At 35.4% G+C, this 23,846-nt stretch overlaps 2 protein-coding genes across 5 annotated transcripts in view; one reads left to right on the top strand and one right to left on the bottom strand.

Annotated features, from left to right (window-relative positions):
* Positions 1-23,846, bottom strand: part of ANKRD22 (ankyrin repeat domain 22) — a 221,210-nt gene that overhangs the window by 41,736 nt on the left and 155,628 nt on the right. The gene's annotated exons all lie outside the window — the stretch shown is intronic.
* Positions 1,186-16,762, top strand: LIPF (lipase F, gastric type). 2 transcript variants are annotated; one of them, XM_012454714.2, is made up of 10 exons: positions 1,186-1,204; positions 5,222-5,337; positions 5,506-5,623; positions 6,571-6,670; positions 7,748-7,857; positions 10,081-10,217; positions 11,924-12,070; positions 13,846-13,917; positions 14,294-14,365; positions 16,526-16,762. In XM_012454714.2, the coding sequence occupies exons 1-10, from the start codon at positions 1,186-1,188 to the stop codon at positions 16,760-16,762; spliced, it is 1,128 nt and encodes a 375-aa protein (XP_012310137.1). The 2 variants fall into 2 exon arrangements, with proteins under 2 accessions (XP_012310137.1, XP_012310135.1); XM_012454712.2 differs by having other exon boundaries at positions 6,472-6,670.

The following is a 23,846-nucleotide window of genomic DNA, read 5'->3' as shown; positions in this document are numbered from 1 at the left end:
TTTGGTAATGTGATCAGTGGATGAGTAATCTGACCATTGTTGAAGGTTTTGTATATAAGAAGTCAATACAACATTAACCAAAATACTAACCATCCAGAGAAACATAATCCTATTTCTGAGGAAACTGTAAGTATAACTTCTGTTGAACAAAACTGTTATTTGAATTATTAGATTTATTTTTTCTTTAACTCAAGTGTTGCATTTTTTTAAAGGCTTAGATATTTGTTGCATATTCACATCTATAAATTAATCTGTTTGAATTATGGCTTATACCTCTAGGATTTGATTTTTTTTTCTCTTTTTTTTGTATGGACATGAGATTCTTAATTATCGAATGACAAATTTGCTTATTATTGCAATTAGTGCCTAATGTGAAAGTCTTGTAATTTCTTAATTATTGAATTACAAATTTGTTTATTAAGTTCCTAATGTGAAAGTCTAGTCTCTGTGATTCTTTTTATTGAGAAAGAATAGACCAGTACTCTAGTGTCATATAATTGGCTGTATTAATATGCTGTTGAATATTTAGTATCATTCAAATCAACTGCTGTTGAATTGATCATATTAATACCATTGTTAGACTTCATAGGTTACTAAAGCATTTATTTAAATTATAAATTTTTCAAAATAGAAGCCTAGAGCAAATTACATAAATCTCTCTGGGGATGATCTCCCTATAAAAGCTGGCCCAGGGTCATACTGAAGAAGTATTACAGTGGGAAAGAACATAGTCTTTGGAAACAGACTATCTAGTTCCAAATATAAGCTCCACTACTTTCTATATTTTGGTTGGATGAGTCCTCTTTTAGCCTTACCTTGCTTATCTGTAAAATGGATAATATAATGCTACCTACTTCATAGAGCTGCTATAAGAATTAAAGGAGATAATAATAATAATAACTATATTTAAACAATGTTTACAAGATGCCCAGCATGTTAAGAACTCTACTTTTGTTATCATAATGAATTCTTCTAACATAGAGAAATGTACTGTTACAGGTCCTATTTTATAGATGGGAAAACTGTCTTAACAAAGATAGTTCACTTCATGTATACCATGTTGAACACACAGTTCAGCACACAGTGGATCCTCTGTACATGTTAACTACTGGTATTTTCATAGGACTTGGCCACAAGCATTTTGAGAAATTTATTCTGCCCTTGAACACCTTTGAGCCTGTTGGGATGTACTCCAATGCAAACAGTAGGTTAAGTGTCCTCACTTTACAATGGCAAATCACTTAATGGAGGCCTTGTGGGTTCCTGAAACATTTGATGAAAGCCTCTGGTTTGAATGTTACAATACTGCTGGTTAGTTTTTATATACAGGGTTATCTCTCCCTAAAATATCATAGACATGAGCTTAGTAAAGACAAGGCTTAGTTAAAAATTGACTTTTAAGAGACACCCTTAAATCTAATTTTATACTAAACCAGTGGCCAAACTATTAGACCAGAGGGTCAGATTTAGATCTTGAGAGTTCTGGTCTGGCTTTATCGTAAATCAGAAACTATGCTATGTGCTCTGCATGTATTACTATAAATAGGTTTTGTTGAAATATTATCAGCAACTGAGAAGTCAACACTTTTCAAAGAATTTCACTTGAATTCAAAGATCCAAATATTACAACTTCTTTACTCTATTCAAGTCAAATATTTCTACATATGACCTCCAAATATTGCTAACACACAGTTTCTCAATAAATATTTAATGAATAATTTATTTCTAACACACTAAAAATAAATTGATTTAAAACTGTCCTCTACATGGCTTTCCTTCAGATATTTGAGGACAGTATCACTTCTCCATTGAAGTTTTATCACGAGCTTAGTATCTGAAGATTCTCAAGCTTACAGTTGGTGACTACAACATAGAAGGAAGTCCAAGGGTTGTAGGTCTAATATCAAATGTTGTCTATAAGGCCAGATGTCATGGCTCATGTCTATAATCCCAGTGTTTGGGAAGCCCAGGCAGGAAAATACCTTGAGGCCAGTTCGAGACCAGCCTGGGTAATGTAGGAACACCCAATTTCTAAAAAAAGAGAAAAAAAAAAAGCTAGATGCACTCTTGTAGCCTCAGCTACTGTGGAAGTGGGGCCGGGGTGGGGGGAATCACTTGGGACCAAGAACCAGGAGGTCAAAGTTGCAATGAGCTATGATCACACTACCCTGGGTGACAGAGTGAGACCTAGTTTCTCAAATATATATATATTTACATATATGATGTAGAAATATATTTATTTACATAAATATAAGAATTTATATAAATATATTCCTATATCATATATGTATATACTCCTGCCTGGGGGACAGAGTGAGACCCAGTTTCTCAAAAAAAAAAAAAAAAAAAAAAATATATATATATATATATATATATATATGATCAGTTTGAGAAACTAATCTTATGATATATATATAAATAAATGACATATATAAATAATATGATATATATAAATAAATATATATATCATAAGATCAGAAATGATCTTTGGAAAAAGATGGTTATGAGTTGAAATTTCGGTCAAAATAAAAAAATTGGAAGGAGCATGAGTTTTATTCTAAGTTTGTATGCATATGAAATTTCTAGTTATTGTACAAGAGAAAATGCTGACTAGTTGCCCCAAGAACCACATATTGACAAGCAAGGCTGATAAATTTTAAGATGGGTAAGCCACTTTAACCTGGAACCTACTCAGCTTTTGTGAGGGGTTAGATCTTGTAGCCTCATCAGTTAGGCTATTTTCAAGCAAGGTCACACATCTACAACCAACAGATCTTTGACAAATCTGACAAAAACAAACAATGGGGAAAGGATTCCCTGTTTAATAAATGGTGTTGGGATAACTGGCTAGCCATGTGCAGAAAGCAGAAACTGGACCCCTTCCTGACACCTTATACTAAAATTAACTCCAGATGGATTAAACACTTAAACATAAGACCTAACACCATAAAAAACCCTAGAAGAAAACCTAGGCAAAACCATTCAGGACATAGGCATAGGAAAGGACTTCATGACTAAAACATCAAAAGCATTGCAACAAAAACCAAAATAGACAAATGGGATCTAATTAAACTCCAGAGCTTCTGTATAGCAAAAGAAACAATCATTAGAGTGAACGGGCAACCAACAGAATGAGAAAAAATTTTTGCAATCTATCCATCTAACAAAGAGCTAATATCCAGAATCTACAAAGAACTAAAACAGATTTACAAGAAACAAACAAACAAACCCATTCAAAACTAGGCAAAGGATTTGAACAGACACTTTTCAAAAGAAGACATATATCAGGCCAAAAGACATATGAAAAAATGCTCATCATCACTGGTCATTAGGGAAATGTAAATCAAAACCACACTGAGATATCATCTCACACCAGTTAGAATGGCGATCATTAAAAAATCTGGAGACAATAGATGCTGGAGAGGATGTGGAGAAATAGGAATACTTTTACACTGTTGGTGGGAGTGTAAATTAGTTCAACCATTGTGGAAGACAGTGTGGCGATTCCTCAAGGACCTAGAAATAGAAATTCCATTTGACCCAGCAATCCTATTATTGGGTATATATCCAAAGGATTATAAATTGTTCTATTGTAAAGGCACATGCACATGTATGTTCACTGCAGCGCTGTTTACAATAGCAAAGACCTGGAACCAATCCAAATGCCTATCGATGATAGACTACAGGGAAAATGTGGCACATATACACCGTGGAATACTATGAGTCATAAGAACGATGAGTTTGTGTCCTTTGTTGGGACATGGATGAATCTGGAAACCATCATTCTCAGCAAACTGACACAAGAACAGAAAATCAAATACCACATGTTCTCACTTATAGGGGGGTGTTGAACAATGAGAACACATGGACACAGGGAGGGGAGCATCACACACGGGGGTCAGTTGCGGGGGAATAGGAGAGGGACAGTGGAGGGTAGGGAGGTTGCAGAGGGATAACATGGGGAGAAATGCCAGATATAGGTGATGGGGGGATGGAGGTAGCAAATCACATTGCCATGTAGGTACCTATGCAACAATCCTGCATGTTCTGCACATGTACCCCAGAACTTAAGTGCAATTATATATATATATATATATGTATATATTTTGTATATACATATATACATATATATGTATATATGTATATATATATATATATGTTATATTTTATAACAAACACATTTTGTTACTGGCCTGTATTGCTCTTGACCTGTATTGCTCTACACCTCAGAAAGCCTAACAATTTTGATAGAGTAATTATGTAAAAGACTCATTATTTAAATAGTATCACTAATTCAGTTTACTTAGAATTTGCAATGTTATTAAAGAATTGAGTTGTTATTTCTCATTCGTAAAATATGTGAGGATTGAATTAGAAAATCTCTTGGATCCTTTTCAAATCATGATACTAATTTTCCTTTTTCTTGTTAAATATTTGTTAAAAAGGATATTGGACCATCCAATACATTGCTGGAAATGCATTTCTGCATTTCCAATACATTTCTGCACATGGCTAGCCAGTTATCCCAACACCATTTATTAAACAGGGAATCCTTTTCCCATTGTTTGTTTTTGTAATTTTCAAGGCCTTATAATTTTCAAGGCCTACCTCAGTAATTTCAATGAGACAATATTCAGCTAAAATTTAAAAGAGCAATAACGCTCCTGAAATTATATTCACACATAACTCTGGTTATGGCACCATTTTGAGAAGGTGGTAGCAGCTTTTAAATCCACATAATGACCCCCAGTCAGTAAATGTTTATGATACGACTATTATAAACAACATTTAAAATTATCATGTTGACTATGAAGCACATTATATAGAGACTAGAGCTAAAGAAGTCGAAGGCCCACACCCCCCCCCACCCAAATCTGGGCTCTCAAAAGAAAGTGGCAAAAGTCTTAAACACAAAGCCTAATAAGAATACATTGTTATGACAATTAGAGGAAATTTTTTGCCAATTAAGATTAATTCAGTATGACTTGAAACCAAGTGGGAAATATTCTTAAACAGAAGGAATCAAATAGTGAAAACATGTTAAGCATTAAAAGCATTAAGTTACCTGTGCTGACATTCATGTGTCGCAGTTTATTGCTCAACTGAATATAATCAAACCCAAGCATTCCTCTACTTGGCACAAAGGTAAAATTGGCATAAAATATGAGCGTTATGAAAGTATAATGGGTTAACTATGGCACGGGTTATTCTTTTCTTTCAGGCAGGTCCAAAATGTGGCTACTTTTAACACTGGCAAGTTTGACATCTGTACTGGGAACTACACATGGTTTCTTTGGAAAAGTAAACCGTGGAAGCCCTGAAGTGACTATGAACATTGTAAGTTACTCTACGGAAAGAAACTCTATACGACTAAAAGATACTATTATTTAAAATCATGATGGGTTTAAGATTTTATATGACCAATTAAAAATAAAGAGCAATATTTATTTATCAGATGTATCTAAAAATCAACTAAAATTTAAAGTTTTGGGTTTTCTTCCTCAGAGTCAGATGATTTCTTATTGGGGATATCCAAATGAAAAATACGAAGTTGTGACTGAAGATGGTTATATCCTTGAAGTTGACAGAATTCCTTATGGGAAGAAGAATTCAGGGAATAGAGGTATATCTTCCTTCTGTTCTCTATTTTTTCCTTTCCTTCTTTCTTCCTCCTTCCCTCTCTTCTTTCTTCCTTCATCTTTTCCTTTTTTGTTCTTTCCTTTTTCCTCCTTTTATTTCTTCCTAAAGATTTAATGTCTTGCTCATTCTGGAAATGCAACAATAACTAAGCTGTATTTTCAGTCTTCAAGGAGATCATCATCAAGCCAATCAAATAGATAAGTAAATGGGTGATTGTAATAATATGTGCTCAAGCTATAACTGTACATAGGATGTTAAACTGAAAGTTTTAATAAAATCACCTAACCCAGCTAGGGGAGTCAAGGAAAGCTTGGGTGAAGCTTTAACTGGATGAAGACCGAGAAGATCAGGAAGAGTTAGCCAGGATGTGTGTTGCAGAGGGGAGGATAGGGAGCCAATTCAAGGCCCATTTCCTAAACACATGTAGGCCAGTTTTCACTAGTACTATTGAAAGTTTACCCTTTTCTCCTTGTAGAAATGTTAAGTACAAAAAGAAAAAAAAAATATTACTCATAATTTTACCACTCACAGTTTACCTAATTTAACATTGTGCTGAATTACCTGAGAATATAATTTTTCAATAGTTTTATTGAGATGTAACTGGCATATAATAAACTGCTCATATTTAAAGTGTACAGTTTCATAAGTGTTGGCATCTGAGAAATCAACTCCCTGAGAAATCATCACCATGGTTAAGATATTCAAAAATATTCAAATCAATCAGGCAAAGGTATTTAATGCTAATCATATGGAAGACCGTTTCTAGTCTCACGTTTATCCTAGAATAAGGAATGCATTTATGAAGTTTATAAACATTTTTTTTTTCTTTAGGCCAGAGACCTGTTGTGTTTTTGCAGCACGGTTTGCTTGCATCAGCCACAAACTGGATTGCCAACCTGCCGAACAACAGCCTTGCCTTCATTCTGGCAGACGCTGGTTATGATGTGTGGCTGGGCAACAGCAGAGGAAACACCTGGGCCAGGAAAAACTTATACTATTCACCGGACTCAGTTGAATTCTGGGCTTTCAGGTAAAGAAAAGGGACAATTAAAAATAAACACTGGGCTTTAAAATTATGGGCATTCACCCCTTCTAATCCAGTCCCTTTTTAACAAATTACTCTCCAAGTAGGAGGAGAAATAAGTCATTTTCATTCTAATCCGTTCTTGGATTCTTCCATGTACCTCATTCCTAGGGTAGCTTTTCCTTCAAACTTTCTGTGATCTCAGGAGTCTCCATAAGGGATCCCAGAATGTGCTTTTCCAAATGGAATTAACAATATGGCTGAAGCAAGGAAATTCACTGCCCCTGGAAAATTCCAAAGGAATGTCCATATGGATTCAAGAGGGATGTCAAAACCCAGTTGGGGACAGGAGAACAGCAATCTGAGTCATCATCAATAGGAGGGGTGGGGAAAGTGAAATTCAGATACCATAGAGAGATTATCACAGGCTTCTCTCACTGGTCTTCATGTGCTTTATTCTTGGAAATTACTGATGGAAGTGGAGAACAGAAGAAAATCTGGCTGCTGTTGCTAAGGCATGAAAGTATTCCAAGAGTTATAGGAGCTGAAAGGAAACCTGTGTATCCCAGGTGTGCTGGGAAGAGGGAGAATGACTGAATAAAGACTGAGGTGCTGACAGGGCTGTAGTGGTGATAGTGAGAGTCTTGGGCCTCATTCTAAGTACACTGAGAATTTTTAAATAGGGAGGTAGCATAATCCAGTTTTCATTTTCAAAATATCATGTTGGCTGATTTGTGAATAATGAAATAGAGAAAGATAGGATTTATATAAAATAACACTGGAACGAACACAGCATACACATTATTATTAACTGACATTCCATTTCAGGGATAGAAATAATTTCCACCTACAGATACTATCATCTTGTTTGGATTCAGTTGGAAGCAATGCTGTGCTTCAGAAATGATGTCAGTTGTTTATAAGAAGCCACCTCAAAGGCACCTGACACTCACTGATGGTTTATAAGCATCAATATTTAGAGAATGCAGTTTACTATATCCCAAAGGGATCATTGGCTATGAATGCTTGAATTTTAGAAACTACAGCAAGGAAATGTATTCACTTTTGTCTTTTTCCTTTCAGCTTTGATGAAATGGCTAAATATGACCTTCCAGCCACAATCGACTTCATTGTAAAGAAAACTGGACAGAAGCAGCTACACTATGTTGGCCATTCACAGGGTACCACCATCGGTAAGTAATGGCAGTCAAGGCCAAGTGGTTTACTCCTCATAAACATTTTCCCAGTGGTTATGGTAGGCGTGTTAGCAACCACACTATTGCTTTCCATTCATTTAATGCCTCCAACAACACAATGACATAGGGACAATTATAATTCCTACTATATGGGAAAACAAAGCAAGGGGATAAACAGTTTGTGCAAGGTAACATGGATTATTAGCAATAGGATAGCTCAGGCAGTCTGACTCCCAAGCGTATACTCTGAAACATTATACCACATGGCCACTGAACTGAGTTTATTCTATTCATTTGACCATATTTATGGGGCAGACTCCTATGATGTATCCAAAGAATACAACAATAAATGAAATAGATGAAAACTTCTGCCTTTGTACCACTTACACTCTAGTGATAGAGGCAGTAGTATACTAGCAGATGAGGATGTGATCAAGTAGTTTAAAAAAGGCAAAAAAGTAAAATATAGGCTGGGTGTGGTAACTCACGCCTGTAATGCCAGCACTTTGGGAGGCCGAGGCAGGTGGATTAGCAGAGGTAGTGAGTTCGAGACCAGCCTGACCAACATGGAGAAACCCCATCTCTACCAATAATACAAAAATGAGCCGGGCATGGTGGCACATGCCTGTAATTCCAGCTACTCAGGAGGCCGAGGCATGAGAATTACTGGAACCCGGAAGGCAGAGGTTGCAGTGAGCTGAGATTACGCCATTGCACTTCAGCCTGGGCAACAAGAGTAAAACTGTCCCAAAAAACCCAAAAAGTAAAGTATAATATATTTTAGATAATGGTAAAGCTATGGAGAGAAAATAACCCAGGGAATCACATTACAGAGCACCAGAGGTGTTCACAGCAATTGTAGATAGGTAACACAAGCACCCTCTGGGTAAAGCCATGATGGAGGTCAGAGAGTGAGCCATGTGCCTACCTAGCAGGCTGGTGTTCCAGGAAGAGAGAACAGCAAATGAAAGAATCTGAAACTGGAGCACATCTAGTTTGTTCAAGGAATAGCAGTGAGACCATGCCTTGTGTGGATGAATCAAATTGAGAAAGAGACAGAGAGAATGAGAGATGAAATCACAAGGGTTGGAGAGGAAAGACTGTTTAGGGCTCTTTGGCTGTTGTAGGGATTTTAGCTTTCACTCTGAGAAAAAAAGAAAAGTGCAGAATAATTTTGAATCGAAGAGTTACATAACTCATAACAGGATCCCTTTTGTCGCTGAGGGGAAAAGGGGCAGGAGCAGAGAACCAATTAGAGGACTCTTATAGTACCCATGAAGAAGATAGTGGTGACCCGGATGAAGGGTGTTCTTGGAAAAACCATTCTTCCACAAAGAGAATCAGGCTACATATTATACAGTTGTCTAGATCAGAGAGGGTTTTTTTAGGCCATTCTTGAGTCTCATCAATATGTCATTAATGACAGGGAGAGGGCCTTGCCTATGTAGTTATACTGCAGAGTTAAACTTGAAAACTACGTAATCACATCCTCATCTGCTAGTATATTAGTGCTTGTAAAATTAATTAATTACTGAAAGTCTTTAAATGTATAGATATTTGATTTCTCTTGGGTCCTCATTTATCAAGTATTTACTATGTGCTAAGAATAATGATAAATTCTTTCTTTACATAATTTACTTCCTTTAGTTCCTAACAACCTAACGAAGCACTCACCACTATCCTTGTATTTCAGATAAGGAAACAGTGGCTCTTAGAGATTTGGTGACTTGTCCAAGATCACAAAGCTAATAAACCACAAAGCTAACAAACTACAGAGCCAGGATTCAAATCGAGTTTGGTCATATTTTAAACTTCTACTCTTAACCCTTCCACTTATATACTCTACTCATATTAAGTGTTAATTAATTATCTCATTGTGATGAGATAAATTTAAATTCATAAAAATATATAGCATAAATAACTATTTTTTGTAACCATATGAGTATCCTAAATTCAGCCTGTTTTCTAAGGTCAGATAAAGGTTTATGTTAACTTTTAAAACATTCTAGCCTCATGTTCCCATAGAAAATCTATGAAAATAAAACAAATATACAAAAATCTAATCACTTTGAGCCAGCAGAGATGCCAATTTCTCAGGTTGTCTCAAACACCATCCTTAGTAAGTCCAAAATAATGTCACACTTGTAAAAACAAACCAAACAACGACAACACACAAATACATACATATCCCCTTTTCACCAGTTCCTTGTTCTTTTTCAGGTTTTATTGCCTTTTCCACCAATCCCAAACTGGCTGAAAGAATCAAAACCTTCTATGCTCTAGCTCCGGTTGCCACTGTGAAGTATACGAAAAGCCTTTTAAACAAACTTAGATTTATTCCTTCATTCCTCTTCAAGGTATTTGATTATCTTTAATTAAGTGATGGGTCAGCAATGCCTGGGAGTAGTTTTGCTTTTTCACAGATGGTTTGTTTATCAAGCACTCTATACAGTTGTGTCAAGGCTGTGATTCCACTCCAGGAGAGGGAAGGGGAAATAAAAACAAAACAAAATAGTCAAATAAGAAGATTAACACACTTGGGCCAGAGAGACTGGAAAGAGGAGGGAAAGGAAGGGAAGGGAGAAGGAGAAAAGGGGGAATTAGGTCAATGATTGAGTGGGGCAAACACCTTGAGATCTCTCATGGCTTTCCCAAGAGCTCCTTCATCCTTAAATGGGCATTTCATAAGACAGGAATGTGGATTTCAATAAATTATAAATATTAAGTGCCTTATGCGGTAGGCACACATGTTATGGAATTAATAATCCTTTTGTTTGCCGATACTTATGTGCTAATTCTTTTACCTAGTAAAACACACACACACACACACACACACACACACACACACTTTCCACTTTCCTTTAGGAGAATGGTTTAGCCTCAGGCTATAAAATGTAATGATGCCATTTCCTTCTATGGTTTTGTATTGTTCATCTCTTTTCACTCTGTATTAACATATACGTCTAAAGCCTAAAAGAACTTGCCTTTCCAAAACTACATTTGGAAAACATGTATTAAAATCTAATGTTTTGTGATGACCCAAATATAATTTATTGGCTACACTGATTGAGAACTTATCTCCTACTTGTACACAGATTTTCTGATAGGCAATGCAGACATTAATTAAAATTTTAAAAAGCACTAGACCTAAGTTAGAGGCTTGGGTAAGGATTTAAGGTATAATTCAGCTCTAATTAGCCCAAGATGCTGACTCATGTTAACCTCATGTTTCCTCATGTATAAAATAGAGATAACAAATTATTTGCCTTCCTCAAAGAGAGTTGGAACAAACTCTTTCAATCTTTTTTTTTTTTTTTTTTTTTTTGAGACGGAGTCTCACTCTGTGGCAAAGCTGGAGTGCAGTGGTGCGATCTCGGCTCACTGCAATCTCTGCCTCCCAGGTTCAAGCGATTCTCCTGCCTCAGCCTCCTGAGTAACTGGGATTACAGGTGTGCACCACCACATCCAGCTAATTTTTTTGGTATTTTTAGTAGAGACAGGGTTTCACCACATTGGCCAGGATGGCCTCGATCTCCTGACTTCATGATCCACCAGCCTTGGCCTCCCAAAGTGCTGGGATTACAGGCGTGAGCTACCGGGTCTGGGCTTCAGTTCTTATACTGAGCCTCATTGCCTCTGTAAAGGCTTTGTTGAAAGTATGGCCAAGTCACCATTTCTCCTCCCAAACTTTTCACAATTCATTGCTGAGATCTCACATCTTGACACTTCATTATGAAAGTCTGCCATGTTGTTTAAAGATTTCATCTGACAACTCCTATCACCCCAATTAGATTGTAATTCTTTGTGTCTTATACTTCCTGTTAGCAGTCAGTACAGTTCTGAATGCCACAGTAGATACCCAGTATTGATATCTGTACTGCCCATTTCACAACTTTATTGAGGGAATTAACTAACTGAAAGTATTGGAAATTCCTAAAACAACATGTAAAAATTGGAATATATCGTCATCCTAATCACACATGTATAAGTAGATTAGATAAATTAGTGAGTCTTTTCTCCAGCTAGATTGCTACAACCCTCTAATAATGCCTTTATTTTTCAGATGATATTTGGTGACAAATTATTCCTCCCACACAACTTCTTTGATCAATTTCTTGCTACTGAAGTGTGCTCCCGTGAGACACTGGATCTCCTTTGCAGCAATGCCTTATTTATCTTTTGTGGATTTGACAGTAAGAACTTCAACACGGTTTGTATTCATTGCAATTTCTATATTATGAGCAACATCTTTGATTACTTGTTTCATTGCCACTCAGAATTGGTGCTTTATGAGAACTAGGAGTAGGTTTAGAACTGTAATATCCTGATAAACACGAGAGAATTCACAAATCATTGCTCCCAATTTCATCATTTCCAGAGTCCTTCCTTTACCCTGATTGCCCCTAAAATAATTAAACAACATGAAGAAAAAAAAAAAAACACAATTCACTACTTACTATGACCACCTAAATATTAGGTGTTACATTTAAATTCTGTGAGAGAATGGACTGAACCATATATTTTGGTAGGCTCCTCTGTGAGAAAAATGTCTAGGTATTGAATAAATGTTTTCAATAAAGATTTTTAACACTGATAGTCATTTCCATAAATCTTACAGACCATATTTCTGAGCAACTATTTATGTAAGACTTTGCCTATATTCTTTTTTTTAAATTTTTTTTTATTGCATTTTAGGTTTTGGGGTACATGTGAAAAACATGCAAGGTTGTTGCATAGGTGCATACGTGGCAGTATGATTTGCTGCCTCCCTCCCCTTCACCTATATCTGGCATTTCTCCCCATGCTATCCCTCCCCAACTCCCCACCCCTCCGCTATCCCCCGCTCCCCGCAACAGACCCCCGTGTATAGTGCTCCCAAATCTTTCGCCTATATTCTTTATCTACCTTTTTACTCACTTTGTACTGAGTTGGGGTTTTAAAATGTATATGACAAAATGCGCTATCATAAAGTAGTTAAGAGTATGGATTTAGATCACTTTAAATTCAAATCCTACATTTGGAACTGACTTAAACTCCTCTGTCTTGATTTCCTCGTCCACAAAATCTGTTATTGCGATGATCAAATGAGCTAGTATGTTTAAAGCATATAGAACATTACAAAGCATCTAGCACATAGTAATATCATATAAGGTTTTCTACTGTTATTCATAGACAACTATCTTCACTCAAAATTATATAGTTTATACCACTGAACACCTAAGAAAATTATGTCTATTGATAAGAAGGTATAATTCTACAAAGTGTTGTAGTTACCTGTTATTCCATATGTGGAGTTTAACAGAGAGTAGCCTATCCTCATCACACTAAGAAAAGGCAGAACAAATTCCTGTATTCCATTAGTGAGAGTCTAATAAGAAAAATAATGGTAAAATAAGACAAAGGAAATTAGAAATTTCATCTTCTGCGTAATAATTTGCAGAAGAGAATCTTCAGTCTCCAATGAAGATGGCCAATTTGTTTCACTCTGGCCACAGTCTACTATATTAATGGCATTAAGATCCACTATGGAGTGGCCTTCTGCAATTGGAGAAAGGGACTTCAGTTTGCTGTCTGGGGTTCTGCAAAGCAAAAGGCCTGGGTGTGAATATTTAACCTACAGCACTCTGGCACTGGGTAAAGAAGCATAAAACCGAGAATTTAGATTCAGAGACCTGTATTAAAGTATCTGGCTCTATTCTGTGTGGATATTAGACATTTCTCTAAACTTCTTTGTGCCCCAGTTTTCATTTTGATAAAATGGAACTAATACGCTCTCCTCATTAGGCAGCTACAAATTAAATGGGTTAACACATGCAATTGCACTTTGCAAATTCTGAAGTGACATACAAATGTGTTGTTCATATCCTACCAGTAAATGTTATCTTTAAACGCTTGACCTGAATCAGAAAACATAGATCTTAACTGTTTTTCAGATACTGAGTATGTCGAAGTATGTATATGTTATATGTGTGTGTTGATTTCTAGAGTCGCTTGGATGTGTATCTGTCACATAATCCGGCAGGAACTTCTGTTCAAAACATCTTCCATTGGACCCAGGTATCATTTTTCAAATGCTGTTAAAATTTATTTTGTGGGCCTCAACCCTTTACACTTTACCTAAACACATTCTTAAAATATCCTGCCGAGTGCACCTAGAAGGTAATTTTTCTGGCATTGACTACCATACAAAAATAACTATGAATTTATTTCAAAGAAGTAAATGCTTTTTATGACTTGGCATGCAGGAAAAATTATTTTGAGTAAAACTGCATTTAAACTTACTTAAATACCTTGTCCTAGATTATAAATAATCTTTTGGAATAAGAAAAATGTTTCAAAATTGCTTAAATTGAAAATAAACTGCTTGGAAATGTTTGGATTTTATTTTTCACAATATAATAATTTTTATTTGTTTTTAATATCCCTACATTAGGCTGTTAAGTCTGGGAAATTCCAAGCTTATGATTGGGGAAGCCCAGTTCAGAATATGATGCACTATAATCAGGTAAGCTTCTTAAAGTTGGAATTATTCACATTTTAAACAACAATATTAACTATGTAAATGTTAAGGAAGAAATTTTGTTAACTGCACGTCTATTTTCCAAAGGGATGTTGATGCCCTGTCTCTCATTCTCACACATGACTATGCATTCATGCTTCGGTCGCTATGCTCATTTAAAGTGGTTTACAAAGCTGCCCTTGAAGTACAACACCCCCATATGTGAGAGACTTCCCAGGACTTACCACTACCCATTGCCATTACACTGACCTGTCCAGTATCCCAGATCCCCAACACACTGTCCTCTCTTTTCTGAAGTACAAATACCTAATATAATAAGTTGATAATTCTAATCATTCATGAGATAGAGTTGGAATTTCTGGTCTTCTTAAACAATACCCTTTCCTTTGTTGACAGCCAGAGGAGTGATTTCACCGAATATATGCCCATATAGAAGAAAAATATGTTGTGTTTGCAGGTCAAGGCTGGAAATATTTTACAATAGGAAGAGGCCTCTAGCATAGGCAGACATACTAAGCAGTCCTCACACTTACCATACTAATAATCCAGACCTTGGAGTTTATCTTATCTGTAGTCAATATGAGTTTGGACAATCATTTCTTCATCTCTCCACTTGAGCTCAGGAAGTTGTTGACAGGATTTCATGCTATAACATCTATGAGCTCTTAGCTTAGGGTATCACTGACTAATTTTGAACAAGGGAAGTACCCTACGGTATTTTGTAACCTTCTATTTTTCCTTTTCACTGCATCTAGTTTTTCCATCCAAGTCGTAGCTGAACAACTCTACTAATCTTAATGTGTTTCCATGACTCAAAATTTAGAAGGGATTTATATGCTTTAATAACAGTATCCTATGTGTAGAGAAGATGCCCCCATCTTGATTTTGCATTTTTTATGTCTTTAATGTTTTCAGAATAGCATGAGTTCAAACTTTTGTTGAAAACATTTTTTCCTCCACCATCACCTTCTTAAACCTCCAAAACACAGATTTGCTTTGAGTCTCTCTTTCTGCTGGGCTCTAATAATCATAATAAGAGGACTTCATCTTAGAGGAACAAGTAAGACCTAGAAACCCAGTCCCAAAGTTCACCCTACTTCCAACCAAACAAATAACACACCAGGTTGGTCTTTAACTAACTGAAGCAGTGACACTAATTTAAGAGCCAGGGCCAGCATCTAGAAAATTCTTTGAATAATGGGATGTAAGTAAAACAAAGTGGGTTTATCATGAATATTTTCCACACTGCTCCATTTTCTCCAATATTTAGGAAATATAATAGAAATCATGAAAATATTAGGGAAATTAAATATCATAAAATATTTTGCTATGGCAAGCTGGCTATTATACAAAAGGTGAGAATACAGAAACTTTTAGTATATTGGATTACTTTCTTGAAACTATGATCTAAATAAACTAACAAAATTCTCTCTGGGCAGCAAGAAAATGGGAGATGATTCTCTCATTCCCTTTTCTGCTTTGTAAACCTCTTTAAAATTTATGTGTGATTGTGATTTTTGAGAAATAGGACATGGAGATAACACCGTTTCTCAGAATTTGAAGCAACATTTTGTAAATATTCAAGCAGCTATTCAACAATTACAGCTCCATAACTGAACCAACTGACCTATCCCCTGACCATACTGGGAAGTCAATACAAAGCCAAAATAAATGACTTGGGACATTTTGAGATCATACTTTGGAGTGTTTAGGTAGAAACAACCTATTAACAATTAGAATCTAATCAAATCCATTTCCCTTAGCTTGAGCTGCAATCTATGTTCTTAATTTGTAAGACTTAACTGTCTAAAGCCTTGCTATTCAGAGCATGGTTTGGAGCCAATGGCGTCAGCATCACCTATGAATGCAGAATCTCAGGCTCTTCCCCTGAAGCTACTGAATTAGAAACTTTATTTCAACGGGATCCTCAGGTGATTCACAGACCCATTAGAATTTGAGAAGCACTGATCTAAAACATATTGTATTCACTTTGCTCTGTGGATAAAGGTGGCTTTCTCTGTGCAATCATTGCTAGAATTCACTTATAAAACTGTCAGTTAATGTTTTACACTCTACTTGAAGAAGTAGAAGTACTGGGTTTAAAGTGTTGTTACCTAAACTCTGATTCTTTCTCTTGTTTTCTAGCCTAAGCCTCCCTACTACAATGTGACAGCCATGAATGTACCAATTGCAGTGTGGAATGGTGGCAATGACCTATTGGCTGACCCCCAAGACGTTGGCATTTTGCTTCCAAAACTCCCCAATCTTATTTACCACAAGGAGATTCCTTTTTATAATCACTTGGACTTTATCTGGGCAATGGACGCCCCTCAAGAAGTTTACAATGAAATTGTTTACATGATGTCAGATGACAAAAAGTAGTTCTGGATTTAAAGAATTATCCACTTGTTTTTCCAAAATACTTTATTCTCTCACACATAGAGTTTTATAATGTTTGATATGCAGTACTTCTTTCTGTAATTTTGACTTTAGAAATATACTAGCATCAACAAACTTCCATTTGTCATTTTGAATTTTTTTAATTTAAAAAAATTTAATTTTTCACCTGGAAATTTATCTAGAAACACTTGAGAGAACATATTTCTGGGGAGATGAAACTTCTCTTCCCATTTTCCCATTCAATTTCTCTTCTGAACTCACTTATATATGAGCTGTGAACCATGAGTGTTACTAAATGACAGTGTTGGCTTCATACTCACTCTGCTCATGTACACTTGATACTGAGTATATTGCTTTCTATTGTTGATGATGCTGAGTCTTTCCATCTGTGCAGTGGGGCTATCACTTGCTCTTTTGCATATTTAATCTTATGAAAAGGTCAGTTGGGATATAAAATAAATCAACTCACTTTCACTTCCCAGGGAGAGGAGAGCAAGGGTAGTTTGGGAAGTAACAGTGACCTCAACCCTGATTCAGGAATTTGGGAGGAAAAGAATATGCTGTGCTACTATTATTATTGTTCTGCCCTAATGTTTTTGGGTCTTGACTACCAAATAGATACCAACTAACCAAACTATTTTTGAAATCCCTGCCATAGGGTCCAGAAACGTTCCCATGATATATAAATTAGGATGTACAATTGCCATCAGTTAGTACAAAAAAAAAAAAAGAAAAAAAGAAAAAGGCTAACCCAAACTTTCAAAATTTCTAAAAACATACAGCCTTGCCTTACCTGGGAAATTTTATTAACCCAACAAATTTGTGACCTCATATTTTATGCAATTAATTTATTCAAAAACACCTATTATGCTATGTTAGCATTTGATGTATAAAATATAAATTGGATAAGGAATATCTTGTACCCAGCATAATGTATAGAACATAGTGAGTATTCACAAAAACATGCTAACAATGTTTATTATATTGTTACATCCCGCAACCTTTGTTAGGAAGCCCGAAACTTAATTTATTTTAAGCAAGAAATTGCTAAAAGAAGATAACTTGGGAGCCTTTATTTCAACATTTCAGTGCTAACTTCGTTGGCAGACTACTAAACTAACATGATCATGTCAGTGACTAGCTACAAATGTACATGTTGGTGGAAGCAGCTAAGGACTCAGATGTTTCATCAACTCTACCTTCTTGAGAAAAGAACAATCATTAGATTCTTGCAGTCTCTTATGCTTTTCCAGCTAACCGCCTTTCTTTTAGTCTGTACTCAGCAGCTACAGGCTGTTCTGATTTGGATTTTGAACACAATTAAATACTATCTTATTGCTTCCACAGCAGCTTTGCTGTCTCTCATTTGTTAGTTTGAACTGTCAATTTATCAGCTAATCTTCAAAAGTTTATTTCTATATGCCTGTTGTAATCACTCCTTGTGCAATCTCTTGTCATGTCAAGCTCAATCATTTCAAACTCAAATTCATCATCCCCACGTCCCTGAGCCAAATAAATGTCAAGTTAATGAAGTTCTCCCAGTAACCAGGGTGTGAGACTCTGGAATCAATTTTGAATACTGCCTCTCCTCTAGCTATCCTTTCCCTTTGTTATATAAAAAATGTTAAACATGTATAATTTTAGACAGAATAGTTTAATATCCTCTTTGTACCCATTACTCGGTTTCAACTATTATTAATACATAGCCTTGTTTCATAATCTGCAGGGAGTGAGACCCTGGAATCAACTTTGAATACTGCCTCTCCTTTGTAATATAAAACATGTTAAACATATAAAATTTTGGACAGAATAGTTTAATAATACCCTTTGTACCATTAGTCAGTTTCAACTGTTATCAATACATACTCTTGTTTCATAATCTGGTTTCATCTATACCTTTAGCCACTTCTCTCCTCTCATCCTAATTTGAAGCAAATCTCAAGCATCACATATTTCATCCATGAGGATTTCAGAATGAACTGCTAAAAGATAGTCTCTTTTTAACATAATAATACTGTTATTACACCTAAAACTTAAAAAATATCTAGCGAGTCCTCAAATTTCCAACTGTCTCATAAATGTCAAAATGTTTTGTAGTTTCTTTAAATTGAAATTCAAGTAAGGTCTTTTATCACTTGATATTGTCTCTTGTTTCTTTAGCTCTATAGGTTTCTTTGCCCTTTCCTTTTTTTTCCCCTTGCATTTTGTTGTTGAAGAAACTGTATTTTGTGTTGTAGTTTCAAACCATTGGAATTTTGCTGATTATATTCCATGTTCCTTGCCTTTCATATTTCTTGTAAGGATTATCTTTACTTATATCAAAATTATACCCTCTGTTGCTTATGAGAGCTTCTGTAAGTTGGCTCCAAAGTTCTTTTGACCAAACCTGTCATTCTGAATGTTCGCTGCTTCTGCTAATTATTTCCCTAAGAGGTCCTGATTCCTTTTTATGTGGAATTTTACAAGATCATATTCTATAAGTGAGGATGATCATTGTTATTAGGTCATTATTTGTAGGCCTTTTCAATGCAGAGACATAGGAAATGTTTTTGAGATAAGACATATCAGTACTTTGTGTTCATTTTTTCTGTCAATTAAAAAAAAACTTAGCTCTTCATCTCCTTCTCCATCATGACAGCTGTCAACACACAATGCTTGAACTGTTAAAGTCGCATCTTAGTCTTCCTTTCTCTCATCTCTGCTTAACATTCCAAACTGTTTCCTAAAATCCTCTTCATTGTTCCACCGAAGTTCAAATTGTTCAACCTACCATGTAAAATCCTCATAAAGTTGGTTACTTACATATGCTATCTCTTTTCCAACTACCTTAACGAGTAGCCTCCCTTTCAATCAAGTTGTCTGTTTATTATGCCTCAAATACACTTCTTAACTTGTATCATCATATTGTTGTTCACATTTCCCTCCAAAATTCTGTCTAACTTGTCTTGGGGCTGCAGGTAGTTTTCTATGCTTCTGTGCATAACTCACATGAAAACCAGTATATATGAACCAAGAACTGTGTTGCAATCTAAAACCCACTAGAAATAGCATGACTCACATTTTTAAAAATCATGGTATTTTCAAATTTGAAGAGATCTAAGCAATTATCTAGTCTATTATTTTCCAAGTGGGGATATTAAAGTTAATAGAAGTTTAGCACCTTGATAAAAGTCATACAATTGGCATTGTCAGAGATGGTATCAACATCTTCTAATCCAAGTACTCTTCTCCTTTAGCTGTGCAAGGCTGAAATGAATAGCTCTGTTACAGTGTCAAACACTTCTAGAATTATCTGAGGGAGAAAATGGAAGAGGGGGGTTTCTAAGAGTTTTAGGAAGTATTACAGGGTAATACTGGGTATCTTAGCTCCTAGGGTTACACATAGAAATCTGGTGAAAGAAAAATGCCAATTGAATGTGAGCTTTCTCTGAAAGTGTGAGAGAAAGTGAGAACTAGCAGTTAGATATTATAAGGAAAAAGAAGCAATGGAGGCAAGAAGGAAGTAAAGAAAGGAAGATAATAGAAGACACAGAAAGGGACTTGAGCTTCCAGATGCAAACATTACCTGCATGTCTCAGTTGGTCATTATCCTAGCCCTACTGGAAAAATTCTAATTCTAAAAGCCATATATAATCTAAGACAAACCAGAAAAGGTATTTAAAGCATAGACAGAAGATGCCACTCCAGAATTTTCTTTTGAAAGTAACACTCTGAAGAACAAATAAAAATACAGATGAGGCCAGGTGCAGTGGCTCATGCTTGTAATCCCAGAACTTTGGGAGGCTGAGGTGAGTGGATCACCTGAGATCAGGAGTTTGAGACCAGCCTGGCCCACATGGTGAAACCCCATCTCTACTAACAATATAAAAATTAGTAGAATGTGGTAGCACACACCTGGAATCCCAGCTACTTGGGAGGCTGAGGCAAGAGAATCACTTGACCCAATGAGGCAGAGGTTGCAGTGAGCCAAGATAGTGCCATAGCACTCCAGCTTGGGCAACAGAGTGAGGCTCTGTCTCAAAAAAAAAAAAAAAAAATTACAGATGAGATTATTTGCTGAAATAACCCACTCTATGCAGTAGTTTGCAAGTGGGTTGCTGATGATAACTTGAGTCCAAAATTTCCTCAAGGATTTTAAGTTATCCCTAAAATAAACTATAAACAATACAAAGTATCATAACAAGGCAATTCCATAATAAAATCTATAGTAGGTATGGATAAATGAAAACCTAAAACTGAGTGTATTCTAGCCAGTGTGAAGGTGGAGAAGAGTACATACATACATTTTCAAGCAAACCATTTAACAAAATTGTTATAGGGAGTCAAAGTGACCTGGATTTGAGTTACTGGCCAGCCATTTAATAAATGGAGAAGATTATTAACTTCATGAGCTTTAATTTCCTTCATGGAAATAGTAAGTGTCTACCTCCCAGAGTTCTGAGGATTTTTGTGTTTCTTTCTAGAACAAATATCTAATGAATAGCTTTATATTGAGCATTCTAATATAATCAGTGCATGATCTGTGGTATCGCTCAACTAATATAACCCATTATTATTAGTTTTATAACTGTAAGGTATTACTTATTAAGATTATTATTCCTTTTCTCTTACATATCAGAAAATCTTCTTGTAATAATGTATAGGCTATTATAAGTTACTATAACTTAGAGTAGATGAGTCAAGATAGACTCATCTACTAAGTGGGAAATTGTTAGAGCAGCCTAAATAAATATCTGATTACAGAACAGTGGATAATTTCTCTGCACACATAAAAGTTGGATACTCTGGATTATTAGCTCTTCTTTGTGGTTTTGGCTAGTATAAATCAGTTCCTAGAAGCCTGATTATCTTTCAGTAACATAATAAAAGCATATTCATAAGCGTGCAAAGCCAAAGCTTACATACAATTATGGAACCAAGTTAGGCTGAATCTGAGAAACCAGTTTCCATTTAATAATTTTATTTTAATATTTACATTTTGGTACTTAGAAAATTATATTTCCCTGAATTTTAATCTTCCTGTGTAATTATTTCAAGGTTTGTTTTCAAGACTGAGAGCATGTGAGAAATTTTGTCTTCCTGTATTCATTTGGTTTCCCTGCTCAGGTTTTCTTCTCATCTGTTCATATCATCCAGTTAATATATGTGAGTTAAATATTGAACTTATAGATATGGCTGATCTGGAGAGTCAGCTGGATGATATGAATTGCCATATCTGTGAATTCGATATTTAAGAAAAACATCTATGCTTTTCTAAATTTCCTCAGTTAAAGGTCTTGGTACTAAGAATCTGTTGTTCTTTATTGGAGTAAACTCAATTCACATGTGCCAGTAGATTACCTGACTTACTATCTTACTTTCAATTTATGTCACTGTAGCTAAGTCAGTGCCTACTAATTGGAAACGTATAATCCAAGAATATTTACTGGGAGTTGGGTAGATCTGTATTGTGAATCCTTATCTCAAATATTTTAGATAAGGTTATAAGACACTGAAGATGAAGAACATATGCTCATTATGTGAGTGTATATATGTGTGTGTGTATGTATGTGTATACACTATATATTCGTAAATACACATTTACAAGTAAATATACTTTTACTGAGAATGTGTTTATACAGACATAGGCATTCAGTCAGAAAAAGAATTAAATTTCTTTCAATAAATATTCTGCCAAATAATTTTAATTACATAAGCTTTAATATTCCTTTTCTGAGAACTTCAAGAATGTGCATTCTAGTGAATTTAGAAGTCTTTGCTTTATGCCTTTAGTTTTCAGCCCCTCACAGCAAATATTTACTATTCTTTAGAATTCCAAAAGTTACTTGAATTCAAAACAGGTCAAGTCAGCAAAGAAAGTTAAAATATTAGAAGATCTGCAAATGGTTTGGCTCTAAAGCAAGTTCAGACCAAAAATGAGCTAAGAAGGCATTGGAAATTATATATCTTTGGGCTAAATAATTAAATAATATGCCTTCTGCCAGATGCATGTCAAGTTAATGATATAAAATGTGACAACTTACTAACAGGCCAAAAATTGATCTGACTGAATTAAAAAAAAAGCTTCTTGGTCTATTAAATCTGCACTGCTTGGAAAATATATATTCATCTAATAAATTTAAATCATATATAATATTGATATTTGTTTAATAAATATTTATGTCTAATGAATATTTATCAAAACAAACATTGTTCTCTTTGTTCTAGGAACAAAAGACAAACTCCTATCCTGACAGAACTTACATTTTAATGGTGGAGGTTGATAATTATAATCAGATATATTATGATATCAGGTAAGAATAGTTCCTGATAAAACACAGTGGGTTATAGAGAGAAATGAATGGCACAGGCACTATTTATTTATTCTTTTTTGAATTATTATGGGTATGTAATAATTGCATATATTTATGGTATACATGTAATGTTTTGTTACAGGCATAAAATGCATAATAATCAAATCAAGGTAGTTGGAGTATCTTGTCACCCAAGCATTGATCATTTCTTTGTGTTAGGAACATTCCAGTTCTATTTTTAAAGTTATTTTAAAATAGATAATAGATTATTGTAACTATATCATCCTATTGTGCTACAAAATACTAGCTCTTATTCATTCTAACTGTATTTTTGTGTCCATCAACCATTTCCAATTTATTCCCACTTCCCCACTACCCTTCACAGCCTCTGGTAAGCATCATTTTACTCCTTCCGTCTCCATGAGTTCAATATTTTCCATTTTTAGCAACTACATATGAGTGAAAATGTGAGAAATCTGTTATTTTGTGCAAGATACTATTTTAAATAGAGTGGTCAGAAAAGGCTCCCCTGGGAACTAACGCCTGAGCAGAGAAGGAACTAAAGTTAGGACGATCCATTTTAATGGATCTGATTGAGTGTTCTGGCCCCACAGTTCTAAACTGCAAAGGACCACAAAGAGTCTTACAGGCTAACAAGGTAGCCTGCCACAATTTCACAGACGCCAGCAGGAGATAGGAAACTCTCAGCTCAAAAACAAAGGAGTCAATTATTTGTATCACAGCAGACCTCATGACCTTCACATCCTCCTTGT

The sequence above is a fragment of the Aotus nancymaae genome, unplaced genomic scaffold (assembly GCF_030222135.1).
Source record: "Aotus nancymaae isolate 86718 unplaced genomic scaffold, 86718_ANA_hifiasm-v0.15.2.pri h1tg000010l, whole genome shotgun sequence".
Lineage (NCBI taxonomy): Eukaryota > Metazoa > Chordata > Mammalia > Primates > Aotidae > Aotus > Aotus nancymaae.
This window is presented reverse-complemented; position numbering and strand designations above follow the sequence as displayed.

Coding starts and splice junctions, on each gene's coding strand:
- LIPF (XM_012454712.2), top strand. Junction 7,858..10,080: donor TTCACAGGGTACCACCATCG/GTAAGTAATGGC, acceptor GTTCTTTTTCAG/GTTTTATTGCCTTTTCCACC. Junction 12,071..13,845: donor ACAGTAAGAACTTCAACACG/GTTTGTATTCAT, acceptor GTTGATTTCTAG/AGTCGCTTGGATGTGTATCT.